This window comes from Malurus melanocephalus, unplaced genomic scaffold (genome assembly GCF_030028575.1).
Source record: "Malurus melanocephalus ecotype Western Australia unplaced genomic scaffold, MMel_1.1 scaffold_0, whole genome shotgun sequence".
Classification (NCBI taxonomy): domain Eukaryota; kingdom Metazoa; phylum Chordata; class Aves; order Passeriformes; family Maluridae; genus Malurus; species Malurus melanocephalus.
The window spans coordinates 6,261,084-6,277,489 of record NW_026623232.1 but is presented as its reverse complement, the minus strand read 5'-3'; the positions used below and the strand labels follow the sequence as shown (position 1 = coordinate 6,277,489).

At 55.0% G+C, this 16,406-nt stretch overlaps 2 protein-coding genes across 3 annotated transcripts in view; one reads left to right on the top strand and one right to left on the bottom strand.

The window, feature by feature from the left end:
* The first annotated feature begins 3,149 nt into the window (after positions 1-3,149).
* On the top strand, positions 3,150-9,153 carry NGB (neuroglobin). Its single transcript, XM_057378533.1, has 4 exons — positions 3,150-3,331; positions 4,644-4,755; positions 5,705-5,824; positions 6,963-9,153. Exons 1-4 carry the CDS (start codon positions 3,225-3,227, stop codon positions 7,107-7,109), a joined length of 486 nt encoding a protein of 161 aa, XP_057234516.1. The 5' UTR covers positions 3,150-3,224; the 3' UTR covers positions 7,110-9,153.
* A 2,100-nt stretch (positions 9,154-11,253) lies between these two features.
* The window catches only part of TMEM63C (transmembrane protein 63C), a 28,689-nt gene continuing 23,536 nt past the window's right edge, over positions 11,254-16,406 (bottom strand). For both annotated transcript variants that reach the window (XM_057378405.1, XM_057378321.1), the window contains exons 17-24: positions 15,592-15,678; positions 15,015-15,080; positions 14,758-14,920; positions 14,429-14,534; positions 14,066-14,233; positions 13,679-13,794; positions 13,449-13,520; positions 11,254-13,367 (exon numbers count right to left, since the gene is read on the bottom strand). In XM_057378405.1, the coding sequence (XP_057234388.1) occupies positions 13,155-13,367; positions 13,449-13,520; positions 13,679-13,794; positions 14,066-14,233; positions 14,429-14,534; positions 14,758-14,920; positions 15,015-15,080; positions 15,592-15,678 (991 nt within the window). In that variant the 3' untranslated portion in view covers positions 11,254-13,154. The remainder of the gene's footprint in view (positions 13,368-13,448; positions 13,521-13,678; positions 13,795-14,065; positions 14,234-14,428; positions 14,535-14,757; positions 14,921-15,014; positions 15,081-15,591; positions 15,679-16,406) is intronic.

The window sequence follows — 16,406 nt, the reverse complement described above, 5'->3', positions numbered from 1 at the left end:
AAGTAAAGCTGACACTTGACAAGAGAAGTTAAGAGTGTTGGTATTGTAACTTCAGGTGGCTGTAGATTACAGTAATGAAACCCACTGCAAACTAAAAACATTATAAATTTGTGTTCTACCAAAGCAGAAAAGAGCATCATCATCCTCTTTGCATGTCAGTGAATTTCTCCAAAAACCTCCCTTCCCTTTCATCAGGTGGTCTAGAGATGATTTTGGAGGAGTCTATGCTGCTGACCTAGTTGTTCATCATTTATGAGAGTTCCAGGGATGATCTTATAGAAATCCAGGAGAATTCAGAAAAGAGCTGAACTGTCAGGTTATATACATGGAGCCAAGGGAGCTGGGAACCATCACAGGAAAYCCTCAGACCATGGAAACATTTGCAGTGCTCAGGCTCTTGCTGAGGTTCTTATGCATGAAGGCTCACAAAACATTTGGACAAGAAGAGAGGTTTTCTTGTTTGTTTGCTTGTGCTTTAAATCCTCTCTGGACTCACTTGGGCTCTCAGCTCAGTGATGTGACAGCAGGAGGAAGCTGCTTTGTACACAGGCAAGAGCACCGTGTCTCCCAAACCCTCAGTATTCTAAATCGTTTGAATAGTGGCTTGRATGTTTCTTACCCCTGAGATCTCCCTGTCTCCCATCTCAAGTCCCTCCTTGCAGCTCCTTCGTCCTGTGCTGAGAGACCTATGCTGTCCCAGGGGGAAAAATGGTGGATTTTTTAAGAGAGTGGAGATGTTTCAGTGCCAGAAGGCAGCAAAGGGATGGATTCACTGTTCAGGGGGTCAGGGAAGGAGAGGAAACTGCTCCTGAATGTATCCCTCCCAGAAGGAGCTGCTGCTGGGGGGCAGGGAAAAGTTCTTGGACTCTGCTGTGTGTCATAGCAGTGTGGGGTTTGGGTACCAGCAGGTGGGTGGGGGCATGCACAGCCCTCTGGCTCTTTCATCAGCTGAGGCACCCGTACTTTCATGGAGGGATGTCATGTCAGGCTCAGCACCCTCACTGCTGCCCTCATGTCTGCTCTGTTCTGACACTTGTGCCTTGTTTGAGTGTTCAGCTGCCGCCTGCAGCACGGAGGGAAGGTGCACGAGGGAACATTTTGGACAGGAGCCCCCATTTTCTCTTGCCATCACAGCTTCACTGCTATTGTCTGAGACACCCTTGTCATCAGGAACAAGGGCTGAACCTGAACTTTGTTGTTGCCCTGGGATAGGGTAGCTGACATGGTGGATGGGAGAAAAGGTGTCCCAGATCCCCACTAATCTTCATKAACTGATCACTCCTAACTACAACTTGCTTTTGTGGAGTTTCTCTTCCTCCACTATCAGCCAGCTCTGAATGCATACAAAATGTTGCTAGGCAAATACTCAGCCTTGGCTGCTGCTCTGAGTGCACATACATGCTTAAACTCTGCTCTTCAGTGTCTTGAGGCCTAGGATGACTCTCCTGTGCTTTTCCAGTGCCCTGGCAGCACACCACTGCCTATCTGTTCTGGCCTTTATTAGCAGGGCCAGGCTGAACTGTCCAGCCAGGCTCTGRTCAAGCTCCACATCTGTGTGGTTGACAATGGGCTGAAATGTCAGAGTACCTTSCACAGATGACATAGGGTGACACTTCACGCTCCTTGCTGGTACCCTCTGATCAGCCGAGAGGTAGTGAAAGGTTAATGTGGCTCTGCTGGGCTGGTGTTCTCCGCCCTGCTTGGATTAACCCTGTATTTCCCACTGCTCTCCCAGCTGCTTGTTCGGGCTCCCTGCAGCTTCAGCATTTATCATCGGAGTGACTTCTCATCAGCCCCCCAGTGTGAACATCCCCTTTGAAACCAGTTAGTTAAGGTGCTGTTTTACCTTACTCCTTAGTCACATCTGACAGTTTATTTTTTTTGTTGTTTTTCAGTTTGKTGGACTCTTCCTTCAAGAGCCCAACTTTAGGACAGGGTTCTTCAKCTTCCTTTAATGCATGTGGAGCTTTTCCTAGGCAGCATCTTGCCTGGTCTGCGCTAAGAACGCGAGGTCTCAAAATCCTGAGAAAACAGGTAATTTATTCTGGCACTTTCAGAGCTGTCTCAGGTGGCTTCCTGCTGTCACTGCAGCCAGTGCTGTCACTCCAGCTCTGCTGGAGAAAAACCCCTGGGAGACAAGCTGTGGCTGAGAACRTAACATTGTGCCTTTGAACTTGTCTCCTCCCAGGCAATGTTTTCAGTTCTCCCAAAAGAAGGGCCTCCTTTCTGTCTACACTGAGTCAATGTACTGCTGGGATAGGTTGGAGGCTGCTGTCTTTTCTCCTGATTACCAAAAATAAATCTGATGTACAGAAGCAGGACTTGTAATAAGATCAGCGCAATTGTTATTTTGGTGCAGACAGTAATGGTTTCAGTAATATTTATGCTTTTGGATTGCTCACATCCTTCTGAAAACCTTAACTTTCTTGACTTCCCTTGTGCTGCTTGAGACCTCATTTGCCTTTTCTTGCTTTGTTTTCTCTGTGCTGACTAAGTCCTGGGGCCAAATTAAGCAGTGTCTGAGCAGTAAAGAGAATCTGTGCATCCCGARCACATTTGACAAAGATGACATGTCTTCTTATCTGCTATTAACAACTTTGCCTGGTTCAGCTGCCATAATTAGCTTTAAATTAGATGTACTTTGCAGTGTCTAGACTACATCTGCCTTTGGAGACAGGAGGTGGCTGTGTGGCATCCAGAGTCTCAGTGGAAGTGGCCAAGAGCAAGAGGATGCTGTGGAACATCGCTGAGGCCCTCCCAAGCAAAATAATGCCCCGAGTGAGCTGTGCTGATGGTGAGCGAAGGTGGTCGGATCCCGGTGGTCCCCTTGGTGGCACGGCTCTGCCCTGCTGCTTCACTTGTAAAATCAGAACAACGGGAAATGTCAACCGTGAACCAGCTGAACTTTCTGCTCTGGCCCGCGGGCCCGGGATAGGGAAGTTTGGGGATTTTGAATTTCTTTTTTCTTCCTTCCATCCCTCCTTCCTTCCTGTCACCCGAGCGGGAGACGCTCGCTGAGCTCTTCCTTCGCCGGCCGGGGCAGCCGCTGGTGGGGCAGCGCGGCCGCGGGGCTCGGCGGTGCCGGCGGGCGGAGCGCGGGTGCGGCCGGGGCGGGGGGCGCGGGGGCAGCGCCGGGGAGCGAGGGACGGGCGGCAGCAGCGCTCCGGCCCCTCCGCCCGCCGAGCCGCGCTACCGACGGCGAGGGGCAGGGCCCCCACCCCGCCATGGAGAGCGGGATGCCGCTGTCGGGCGGGCAGCGAGCGCTGATCCGGGAGAGCTGGCAGCGGCTGAGCGACAGCCCCGTGCAGCACGGCCTCGTCCTCTTCACCAGGTGAGCTTGGCGGCGATGCGGACACCGGCACCCCGGTCCCCGCCGCCTCCCCGCCCGCACGACTCGTGCGGGAGGGATGGACGAGCTCCGCTTCTTGGAGAGAAACGCTTCCCTGTGCTTGGCGATGGCTCCCGGCCGGCTCCCTTCCCCTGGCCTCTCTCCCCTCCCGGGGCTGACGGTCTGCGCGGAGCCGAAGCCCCTCCGCCGCCAAGCCGCGGGTGCCGTGGGGAAGCGGCGTGGGGCAGGGCTGGGCTGAGCTCCGCTCTGCTGCYCTGCCTTTCCCACCCTCCGCGAGTGAGAACTTTGCTACGCGGAGACGGAGAGTGAGAGAGAAGCGGCGGGCACGTTTTGTGCGTTTATTCCCGCCGATCCCACGTCTCGTCACCGCGACTTCTTGCTTTCGAAAGGCTGTGTGTCCGCTTGGCTCTGGGGACTGTATGGAAGGGGCCGCCCGATCGTCCTCTCATCAGGGAGGTGCTGTGCAGCCCCAGGCATTGACCTGGCCATCAGAGAGGGATTCGGTCTCAGGGCAGAGGAAATAGTGTGCCGGGGAATGGCTARTACCCAGCTTCTTGCCTCTCCGAAGTAGATTAATGTATCAATTATGTGAAGAAGAAAAAGGAAAAATCAATGAAAAGTCATTTTGAAAGGACAGTCGGAGAGTTTATGAGCAGCTTCCGGAGCGAGTGGGATCCAAACCTCCCAGTGCAGGAGTAGAGCAGTGACAGCATCAGGTCTGAATTCCCGGTAGCCTGATGTACCGGTTTGTATCTGCCTGGGCGGCTGCTGTGGAGTCCCATAGCAGGGACATGGCAGTCCCATGGCAGGGAGGATGGGGCAGGGGGCACGGAACGCGAGGAAATGGGAGCTGATAATGGTGTCAGAGAATGGGATATCAGCCCCCCTTGGTCCCGATGGCTGCTAGAGCTTGCAGGGAGGGCTTCCCTGATTTGGGAGCTTTTGGGTTCAAGAGGATCAAAAAGTGGGAATGGGAGAGTTGAGACAACAACCGAGACTTTGGGGASAAGAGCCAGGCGAGGAGGGACTGCAGAGGGCTGGGACTGGTTCTCAGGTATCACAGACATGTATCTGAGAGCTGGGGTTAGGAGCTACAGAGAGGWTTTTGTCTGTAGGTAATCTGGATTGCCCCAAACCAAAACTTTTCAGAACTTTTGGATCTTTTACAAGTGGGGAGGAATCAGTGGGTGGGAAGGGAGGCAGAAGACTGTGGGTGTACTGCTGATGGGATAAGTGGGACTTCAAATATAGCTGAGGAAGTCAGAAGATGGGGCATTCTTTCTTGCCGTTGCAGGTTGTTTGACTTGGATCCTGACCTACTGCCCCTTTTCCAGTACAACTGCAAACAGTTTGCCAGCCCTCAGGAGTGCCTGTCTGCTCCTGAATTCCTGGATCACATCAGGAAGGTGAGAGGTGGGGGCTCTGGCATGGCTGGAGCACAGCCTCTATGGAGGCAGAACCCCCTAGGCAAAGATGTGSGACTGTGGTGTCTGCCCAGGGAATGCATGGGAAGTGTTCTCCTGAGATGGTGACTGCAGGGGGTTTCTCGTGCTAGAAGGAGGCTGGGACAGAGTGTCCTATAACAGTAGAGAGGGGATGAGAATGCAAATTGTGGTGGCTAAGAGGCACCACGCTGATTTCCATGCCCTCATCTGAGAGTGGATTGCCTCCTGTGAAAACTGAAAGAGTCCTTCTACAGCAGAGGATCTCCAGGGAGCTCATTCCTCTGTCCAGATGAGGACTGAAGCCCTCTGCTTGGCCACACACTGGCCAGGAGGTGTCACAGAGCTGGGCACTGGGCGCGGCTACCCTGGACCCACTGCTCTGGGGAGGCTGTTAATGCAGCTGCAGAGCCACAAGGCCCCCAGCACCTCTCAGAGAGCCTCTGAGGATGTGCTGCAGTCCACATTCACCTCCACCAAAACAGAGAAAGGAGCAACGCTGAGGAGAGGCTCTTGCATGGCAGAAGTACCCCTGATGCAGCAGAGACCCTCTGCTGAGCCCCGAAGAGCAGCCACGCTGGGGCAGAGCACAGCCTTGGCTTGCAGGTGCCTTCATCAACTGCCTGGCTCCATCTTYAAACCAGTTTGGTGCTTTGCTTGCCTGCCTTTATTCCTCACTAAGATGCTGTTCAGAACTCTGCTCCTCTGATAGCTGCAAGCTTTTTGTTATTTTCCAGCCTCTCTTTATTGACAAAGTTAAGATTATTGCCTTCAGCTGAAATAGTTCTTTTCTCCTGTTGGAGAAAATTGCCTGTTGAAATTACAGAGCACAATTCTATCACCTCTTGTCTTTGCCAAGATAAGCACAGAACTTTTCTGTGAATGCCATTGTGCCTTTCTGCTCCTGCACTAGGTGATGCTGGTGATCGATGCTGCTGTGAGCCACCTGGAGAACTTGTCCTGCCTGGAAGAGTATCTCTGCAACCTTGGCAAGAAGCACCAGGCAGTCGGTGTGAAGATTGAGTCTTTCTCGGTGAGGTGCCCTCTCCTGTCCCACTGTGGCTGTTTTTGTTCACCCCTGCCTGCCAATCTCAGCTGTCCCCATCCTTATTCTGGGCTCAGCTGTCTGGAGAGAAAGCTGGTGGCTCAGGGCAGCCCGTCCAAGGTGCTGATACCAATGCAGTGACACTGGCCCAGTGAGGGAAACCCTTGAGCTGCCCTCGTTTTGTGCCCTTGTCCAGTAGCCCAGGCCGAAAGGACAGATGGGAGCAAGGCACTTCCACCATTGGAAGAAGGCGATGGTTTAGGACACTGCAGACTCTCCTGTGCCACAGGACTGCAGGCTCAGCCTTTGCCCTGGATGCTTTTATGTAATGCTCTGGGCAAACGTCACCATACCTGGAAAAGGGATCATCCATGGGGAAAGGGAACATCCACCTTTCTGTGTCTGCAGTGGGATGGTGTTCCCTGCTTCCTCCACGGCATTAAGACCTGAACATCTTTTATATTAAATCCTTGATTACTCCTCTCCTGCCATCAAGCATGGACAGAAATGCAGTGGGGAAGGACAGGCTGAAGAAAAGCTTTCTAACCAGCACATGGCTCATTCCTGATATTGCTAGCTTTCRTTCTCTTGAGAGGGAGCAGGGCTCTTGTGTTTGAGGCAGTGATCCCCACCAGCCCTGCACTCAGTGTGGTGGTGCTCGTGCACGGGGCTGCTCACAGCTCTGTGCMCTGTGGAGAAGCCTGAGAGGCATCGAGGCAGGCCCTGAGCATCCAGTGTGGGGTCAGACCCACTCTCCTGACATCAGGGCACTGCTCAGCTCTGCTGCTTCACTGCCATGCCAGGGGATAGGCCCAGCTACCTGAACCTGGGAGCCACAGAAACTGGATGTGTCCCTCTCCCCTGGAGTTACATTTGCAGTGCCAGCCCTTGCTCCCTGACTGCCACTCCCCACTCACCCACGGTGAGGGCCAGCACAGGGCAATGGAAGGGGATGACGTGGGCTGATTCTGGACCAGCCAGGGACTGGAGGGGCACTGGTATTTTGGTGGAAGAAGAGCAAGTGCCCTGCAATGGGAGAGAAGTCAAAAAAAGTAGATGAAGTGAGACAAGAGGCTGCATGACACCCTCTGGTGCTGAGTTTGACACATCCCTGTTTGATTTGCAGACTGTTGGTGAGTCCTTGTTGTACATGCTGGAGAAATGCCTTGGTGCTGCCTTCAGCCCAGAGGTGCGGGAAGCTTGGAGCACGCTCTACAGCRCTGTGGTGAAAGGCATGCGGCGCGGCTGGGAGAACCTTCCAGAAGGGGACTAGATCCTGCCAGCCATCCCCATCCCTGACCACGCGGCTGTCCTGAGCACGAGGAGCACTCACATCACAATTCTGYCTCTCCCCACCGCTGTGTTTCTCTGTGCACCAGCCCACGGCTGTTTTTCTGTCTCACCACCCAAACGTGCTGCGGGGCTCTCACGTGGTTCCATCCTGCTTCCACACGGGCGCGTCTCTGCCTTTGCCGAGGGCTGGCAGGGTATGTCACTGCTGCGAAGCCTGGCAGTGCCACAGCACAGTCTGTCACCCTGCCCCAAGTTCCTTCAGGAGCACCAACACCCATGGATCTACTCTGGCTTTTAGCTTGCTCATCTTCCCTCCCCTTGCTACCCACCCTAGTTAGGTGATGGCTGGCATAGGCTTCTTGGGCTTATTTGCCYGAGATCCCGTTTGCTGAGCTTGTACCTGCCAGGTCTGGCACTGTTCTGTCCTCCTGCGCTGCTGTGCCTGGTTCAGCTGTGCCAGTGGTGCATTCGGCTCCATCCAGGGGCAGAGGCAGCAAGATCATGGGATTGGTTGCACTATGTGGCTGTCCTCAAACTTTGCAGGGAGCATTTCCCCCTCTCCCTTCATCAACACATCACTACCAGATGGTTAATCCTGATACTTTCTTCTGCCTTGCCTCTGACCTGGATGAGATCTCTGGCTTTTTCCTGTGTCAGGTTGGCCACAACTCAGTAGGCTTCCCTGGGATGCTTCAGGCAATGGTGTCACATTAATCACAAGGTGAGACTGCTTTTGGCAGGGCTGAGCTGCCAGCTGAAAGGCTTTGTGTTGATTTGGCTGCTTGGTTTTACCTTAGAGTCATCTGAAATGCTGCAGCAGCAGCAGCAGCAGTGTCTGTTTACTGCTTTGTGGTAAAGAAAACAAAGTAAATACAAGGAAAATATGTCTTAAAATAAAAATGAAGGATGCAATCCTGTCATAGCAACAGCTTCCGGAAATTCTGGCTCTTGGCCAGAGAAAGCATAGCTGGAATCTTTCTGCTGATGCTGTCAGAATCTGGAGCGCCTCCCAGCTGCTCACAGTGCCCATCTGCAGAGTTCCTCACCCTTGCAGGAATGAGAAGATAGCATCTGCTAGAAGAAATMCCAGAAAATGGCTGAGAGGCAGCACCTGAGGACTCTGGTGGGGGGGCTGAACTTGAGCACTTTGAGGACGAGTTTGTYTTGATAGGGAAGTCACTGTGGAACAAGCAGAACCATGTTTCTAGCCATCAGTAGCCTCAGAGCAAGGACATGGAGCAATTATTCAGGCAGCACTCTTTTTTTGCTTCTTCAGGACAGGAGGAGCCTGGTGTTGAGGTCTGAGATGGTCCTRTTCTGGAGACACATTCCTCCTGTCCTCAGATGTCCTCCACTCTGGAACAGCCTGCTCAACGTAACTGAGGTCTCCTAGGCCCATGCCATGGAGGGGATGATGAGGTGCCCTGTCAGAGGGTCTCTAGTTCCTKATGGTAGCCATGGGCTTCCAGCAAGAAAAGAGCCCTCCAACCGTGTCTGGGAGACAAGATCATAGGTGCTGTGAAAGAGGCAGTGAACGTCCCCATGTTTGTGGTCCTCCCCATGGTACCAGAGGTTGTGCTTCTGCAGCCCTGCAGCATGGTGGTGTGATGGTGAGATGGTGTGATGGTGTGCATTCTGCCCCACAGCTCTCTCCATCAGCTGGGTCAGGTGAAGCCTTGCACCTGGGAGTGAGGGATGGAGGAGGTGGGGCTGTGGGGAGACATTAGCTTTGATGGCATGATATGGGGCAGGAAGGTTTGGGAATGGGGATGTTCTCTTTGCAACCCTGTTCTGGGCCATGAGCCTTCAGCATCACAGGAGTAGAACACGTTCTGGCTCYGTGTGACAAGTGGCAGCTGTTTGAAGGGTGGGGTCTTGGTGTTACTGCCCAAACCATTCCTGCTCCCTCTGGCTTTCCCAGCTCATTGACTTCTGCTCTTCTGTGCCACATTTTGTGTAACTCCCAAGAGAACTGAACTAGTCTGTGTGCCTCTTATACCCAGCTGTRCTGTTTAATAAAGAACAGTGAGTCTTAGCCCTTTTTGATGTCAGTGTTTATTTTAATATAAAAGGCCCAAGCAGGCCAGAAAAGGATGACAGGGAGGGATTTACTGGTTTCTTGTTGATTCTAGCTTTGGAGATGCTGGTCACTGGGAGCATTTGTGTAGTGCAGCTTGACTGACATGAGAGGGGAGCCTCTTGGGAGCTTTTGTGCCTGGTAATTGGAAGGGTGAGCAGTGGAAGGGCTAGCAGAACACCCTGCTACTGATTGCTCAGACCCTTCAAGTATAGCAATCTGCAATGCAATTAGTATTCTAAGTAATTCCACCTAAAAATCCCTATTCTGTTGCTCAGCTGGGGCTTTTGTTTTTTTGACATAGCTCACCTGTTTCTGGTCACATGCTGCTGCCCACCTGCAGCAGAGCAGGGCCTCACAATGACGTCCTGTCTGGCTCCATGGGGCATCCACCCTGCCAGCCAGACTGCTGAGTCTCTCCAGCAGCCCTGCCCAGGGAGCAGCTGGTGAGGATGCAGGAGGTTCTGTCTTCTAGAATCTTCGAGCTTTGACACAATGGGTTTCCAGCCCTGGGAGAACTGGGCTCTTGATGCTAGAGAATGGTGCCTAGAGTGGGGAAGCCAGCTCAGGATGTGTAATAGTATCTCCTGAAGGCTGGAAATCCCAGCAGAGAAGGAAAAACATCCTGGGAGAGCCATGCTGCTCATTTGGGAWGGGCTTCTTCTACAGGGTAATGTGTGATGGGGTTTGAAGAGCAAGAACAGCAGAGATCTGAATGCAAAGAAATATCCCCTTTGGGTCATTGCTAAAGTAAGTTTACCAGCTCTTCCTGGCCTCAGGACTTGTGGTGGGAGCCCACACCTGGYGCTGCAGGGGAAGGGCCAGCATGGCAGCCTCCAGCAGCACCCCCATCTTGGAGTGCCTGTGCCAGCAGGAAGGTTTGCCACAGCTCCCACAAAATGCCCCTTTGCTCTGGCTGCTCCCAGAGAGGATGCTCCGGTCACTGCGTGCCACCAGCCGGCACAGGGCGGGTACGGCGGGCAGCTGGGCCCTGGCTGAGGGACTCTGAGTGCGCAGGTTGCAATGAGGCCAGCGGGTTCCTGAGAGGGTTTCAAGGTGCAGGTGCAGTGTTTTGAGGCTGATGGCACCGCATTAGGCCATGATCAGCTTGCCATGGCTCAGGAGAGCTGTGACCAGGGGCAATTACAGCCCTTGCTCCCAGCCAGAGCTCCAGTTCAGCTCCCTTGCACAGCAATGCCCTGTGTTTAGCCCTGTTTACCACACATTATAAACTGCAGCGGCATCTGTAGGGGCATGTAATGGGGGATTGGGGTTTTAAATTTTCCAGTTTTTCACCCAAAGGRAAGCCTTCTCCATGCCTCCTGCCCTGTACCATAAACCAGAGTGGTAGGGCTCAACCCAGGGAAGCTGTGGAGAAGCTAGCAGGAGGGACCTGCTGAAACAGAAGCAAATCATTCAAGTAGGCATCCAGGTATAAAGAGTGTTTTGGGAGGGAGGAGGGAAGAAAAGAGCACTGTTTGCTCAAAATTTAGAGGCAGACTTCAAAATTGGTGTTCACCCCCTTCCCTGTGACTTACTGGTAGGCAGTTCAGCTTTGGGAACATCTGCTCCATCTYCAGAGGGGATGGGTTCCCCCTGCCCTTGCCCCTTGCTGTGGCCCCAGAGGGGCTCCAGGCCACCCTCCTGCTACCTCCAGGCAGCATCTGCACCTCTGGTGGTGCTCTGAGCCAGCTCTGCCAATGGAAGCACTGACAGAAGACAGGCAAGAAAGGCACATAACTGTCCCAGGACTGTAACCCATCCCCAATGCAGCCAAGGGCTGTGCCAGTCTATCTGATGGGACACAGCGAGGAGCGCTTTGCTGTTTCTGCCCACGTGCAGGGGTTTGTTTCTGTGGGGGCCATGGTGGGCAGTTCAGAGGTGGGGATGTGTCCAAGCAGTTTCCTTGCCACTGAAGTCTCCACAGGAAATCCCCAGGAAGGGTCAAAAGTAGCCCACAGACAGGAGAAGGCTCCAGTGACAAGAGTTCCCCCCATACTGGTGCCAAGAAAGACGCGTGGGGGTGACGAAGCCAGGCAGCAGCTGGGTGAAGTCGTTTTATTCAAGGCACGGTCATAGCAATAAATCACAAGAAGGTACAGACCTCTGGCACATTCCTACAGTGGGGCAGCCAAGGGCAATCAGACCAGCAGCCCGAGCTCCCGAGGACACAGTGCCCCTCGCAGGCACTTGCTTCTACCCTCAGAGAGGCCACCAGCATCCCCGTGCCCGGCCTGGCGCTGCCTCTGGAGCAGGCAGCGAGGGGAGTTGCTGAGCTGTGGGCAGCCACAGGGGCACCTGGACAGGAGGTCACAGTGCCTCCAGGGTTCTTTTTGGGATTGGAAGGGAGCATCTGAGGTCCAGGCTCCCTCTAGGCAACCACTTTGCAGCTACTGCGCCACAGCCACCGCCCCAGCATGCAGGAGCGTGGGTGGGACGGGGGCCATGGGACTGGCCAGCAGAGCCAAGACCCACCAGCCCCACAGAAATGTCTCAAGGGTCCATTTGAGTCCAGCTGAGATCCACAGCTCACTGCTGGGCTGCCTCTTAACCTCCCCCTCAGCCCAGAACTGGCACACGGTGCCCCCCTCCCAGTGGCACCACTAATGCTAACCAGTGCTACAGCTGAGCATCTGCCTTTGCACAACAGCACTCTCCGTGTYGACAGCTCTGGGGCTGGCAGAGCTGCACTTTCCTCCCTTCCCTCCCTGCACACTGCTCTGGGATGGTGGCAACTCTAGCTGCTCTGAAGCTAGCAGGAGAATGAGGGACAGGAAAATCAGCCCTGAGGCCAAAGCAGGGCTGGTTGAGGAGACCCAGCATGCCCAGGTGGGCTATGGTGGGAGAGGGGCTGAGCAGGACGAGGATAAGCCCCGTCCCCAGGGGCCACCACAGCTATTATGGATGAGCTGGAAAACTCCAGGGATGTTGTCTGGGCAGGAACTGGCGCATTTACACTAACCACAGCAGGACTCACACTCAAGAGGCAGTGTGGCTACTGGGGGAGCATCCCACGGCTGCAGCTCATTGACAGGGGCAAGCAGGATGTGGTAGAACAGGAGAACCTGCAAGTGTGGGTCCTACCTGTGCCTCCTGTTCTGTTGCATCAGGACAGAGCCATGCTGGGTCCCATGGGCAGCCCCAGTGAGAGCATGAGCATGACAGGGTGCTGCCAGGGAAGAGGAGTAAAAAGGAGCTGCCCTCAAAGTCATTAAACGCACTCCTCTCTTGGCCTCCCACTTCTCCAAGAGCCCAAGGGCATAGGCATAGTGCAGCGAGATGGTAGTATGGGGTGGGAGGTTGAGGAAGAGCTGGGCTTGCATTTGATGCCTGCCTTGGTGCAGGGCTGCTGGTGCTCAAGCAGGGGCTGTGGTGGGAGATGTAAGGACACTCACCTCCTCCAAAGCAAACCCMTGTCAGCAGTCCCTGCTAAAACGGGCAAAGTGGGGCCAGGCAGCAGCCTACAGGCCAGCAGCAGGGGAGACAGTGGGACAGCTGCCCCAGCAGTGTGTGGGTGGGGTGAGATGCAAGGGTTAGGTGAGGCTGTCCCCCACCACTGAGGACAGCATGGTGGCAGGCACATTCATCTGGGCTGTCTGGGATGCTAACTCCTTTCAGAAGGGCCAGAGCCTCCYTCTGGGCCCCAAAAGCATGGCCTCTCAGAGAGACCCTCTCCCTATTCTGCTGCACCCTCTCTTCCCCACTGTGGGTTGGAAGAGGCAGGTGGGGACAGGGGGACACTAGGGGGCTCAGCCAGTGCAGGCAGAGRGAGGGACCATGAGAGCCTCCTGCCACTGCCCATGCAATGGGGTCTCCCCCTTGTATCAGTCCTGTCATCCCCTGYCCCATTAGCAAGGTGGCCCCCACCAGTGCAGGGAAGGCTCCTTCCTGCCCCATGGCACATCCTCTGTTCTCAGCACGGTTGTCCCCAGCCAGTGGCAGGGATGTTCACTGGTAGCGAGCCTGGCTCTCCAACACAGGGCCGCTCCTGTACTCGCCCTCCACTGTCTCCAGCTCTGTCTCRAAGCTCTGCAGCCCCCCATCCTCCCCATCCTCTGCTGGCTCCAGGTGGTTGCCCATGGTGCCATAGGACTGGTGAGCCGGAGAGGCCGCGGGTGTCAGGCTCAGCTCAGGCTCCTGCAGGACAGTGGCCACAAAGAGCTGCCCCAGGGGGCAGTGGGCCATCAGGACCCAGGGGAGCAAGGGCAGTTGACCACAGCAGGGCTGGGGAGGAGTACTCACATTGGAGTTAGGAGTGGAGGAAACACTGCTCCGCTCCACATCATTGAAGGCGCTCTCAGACTGGTCAGACATCTGAGGAGAAAGAGGCTGTGAGGAAATGATGGCTTGGAGGGCCCAGCTTTGGCTGGGGTCAGCCAAGTGCTATCTCAGGCTCCCCATGGCAAGCGAGGAGGGGATGCAGTGGGGTGAAGGAACAGAGTGGGTGACTGGCTGTGACTGGCTGTGCTCACCTGGTAGCTGGACGGTTTCCGTGGCTGCAGCTTCTTCAGGCAGAGGCCAAAGAAGGAAAAGACAATGCARGAGAGGAGGACTACAAAGGTGAAGAGGGTGACAGGCCGGGTGGGACCTAGAGCAAAGAGACACTGGGGCAGCATGTAAGCCTCCAAGAACCTGCTGCATGCCCAGCTGAGCCCCAGGCTGGTGCCTGCTTTGGGTTTTGGAAGCTCTCAACCCCCTTCCCAAAACATGAGCTGACACCTCCTTCATCTGTCAGGTCTTCATGACACCTTCCCCCTTCCCATGCTCCATGCCATGCCTAACTCAGCGGAGACACCGGTGGCTTGTCACGTGCCAGCATCAGACAAGAGCCTCAGCAGCAGCAGGGCTGCTCTCCCTACCGAGGCGCAGGACGGAGAAGAAGAGCAGCCAGAACATGCAGAGGATGGGGGCCACCACGACCTGGCTGATGGCGGCGACGTGGAGGCGCTGGTTCAGCTTGGTGGGGATGTACACGTAGTAAATGTTGTACCGGTCAACCATGTGCTTGAGCAGCATGTAGAGCAACCCTGGTGGGACAAGAGAAGCCATTTGGGTAGAGGGCAATGGGGACAGCCAGGACACAGGGACAGCAGGGCAGCACCTGGGGATGATGCCCAAGGGTGCCCACCTGTACCACGCAGGAAGCCTGCACTCCCGTGCTGCTGCTGGTGGCTGGGACAGGCTGCTCTTGGCATGGACCACGGGCATGGGATCATACTCACCAAAGGGGACAATGATGGGGCAGGTGATGCTGTAGGTCATGACAACAGAGAAGATGCAGCAGGTCCAGGCGTACTCTAGTCCAAACTGGAACTGGTAGGCTTGACTCTGGGGCACAACCAACAGTGTCATTGCTGCCTCTGTCACTGCAAAGGCTATCATTGCCTTTGCACCCTGGCCCACAGGATTGCCTCACCCCCACCAGCCCCCAAGAGGCCTGAAGAAGTTCCCAAAAGCATCCCCACAGAACCACGACAGCCAGAGTTTCCAGCGAGTGCACCTCTGCTGTGCTGGGGGTTGCGTAGGCTCCCAGGTGACCAGAGCCACCTACCCGCTTGACGTGGAGCCGCTCRGGCTCGGACTTGGCGAAGCAGAGGCGAGCAGTGTAGACGAGGAGACCCGGGATGCGCAGCAGCTCCATGGCCGTCCCAATCAGGCTGGAGGTGACAACGTAGTTGACGAAGAAAGCGCCATTGTCTGGGAGGAAAACACACCTGCCCCAGGGACCGAGAGGGGTGAGACAATGAGAGGATGCTCAGCCAGGAGCTCCCACTTGCCTGGGAAGTTTGGGAGCTTCCCGCTACTCACTGGAACTTGATTTCAGCCTCATCCAAAAAGTGGGTGTCGAAGAGCCAGCGGAAAAACAGGTCCAGGCTGGAGAGAGAAGAGGAGCAGCTCAGAAAGAGGGGGAGCTCCAGAGTGATGTGAGAGACACCCAGCAGTGCTTTCCCCTGCCCTGAGTAAGTAAGACCCTCTGGACCCTACACTGCCAGAGCAGCCCCTTCTGCCACACAAAACCACCGTGAAGTGTGTGCTTGCCTCCTGGGTGGCCAGGACTGCTGTAGCTGGGGCTATGCAGCTACCTGACCAGGTCCTTTTAGGGTCTGCTGAACCCAAGCAGCAGCWGATCACTGCCAACCGCCCCCTTGGGTCAGCTGAGGCAGCCTGGTAAACTGCTCCACTCCACTCCTCTGCAGGAAAGGCTTCTGTCTGTGACGATCTGTGAGGGCTCAGCACTGCTAGAGGGTTTTCCTCCCCAGAGACTGTTGTGTTTCAGGGGCAATGGGACCTTAGCGCTTTGGGGCTGGATTGCTGGGGCGAGGGGCCAGGGTGTGATCCTGGCAGCTCGTGAGCAGGGAGAGCAGCATGGCAGGGTGGTCTGTACCTGCTCAGACCCAGTGAGGGCAGGATGATAACCATGAACACCAGGAAGAAGAAGCATTTGTGCATGGTGATCTGATTTTCACTTGACCTGCACAGAGGGAAGACAAGAAAAAAAACATTGCTGGGTTGGGCTGGGTCTCACTCTTCACCAGAGTCACTCAGCCTCAGGAGCTATATGCATTTGGTCTGTGCATCCACTGGGACCTTGCAAAGCCTCTCCTAGACCAAGGTGTGCTCCTTACCATGAGACATCTGCTATAGCGAAAGCTCTCGTACTCCCAGCCTCCCACCTCCTTCATCCTTGCCCTCTCTTACCATCCCTGCTGGTATAGACACCCAACAAGAGGAAGATGGGTGTCTAGCGCAAGTTCACAACCTCCCATTTCCCCCAGAAAAAAGGAAGGGAGGTGGTGATAGAGCTGCTGCAAGGAGTCATCAGACCAGACATAGGGGCTGGGCAGTTTCCTCTACTTTAACATCCTGAACACATACCTCTGCTTTGGAGAGCTGGGAGCATGCCTGGGATGGCCCTGCTGCTGCCAGTCCACCATCACACTGTCCTTTTCACAAACTTCTTCAGATCCACCTCATTGAAACTACCTGACTTTGTCAGCAGCCTGACAGTTCAGGACTATGGGAAGGAAATAGCTTCTTTGTGCATGGACTTGGGGTTCCTTCTATGGAGAGAAACACCCAGGGGGATCTGCTCCACTGTGGGGATCTACTGCTCCACTGCCTCCTTGCAGGTGGGGCTCCCCTTCCACTGGGGTTCCTCTCATCCACGGCAGCCCTGGGGGACTGTGGGGCCAGCCCCAT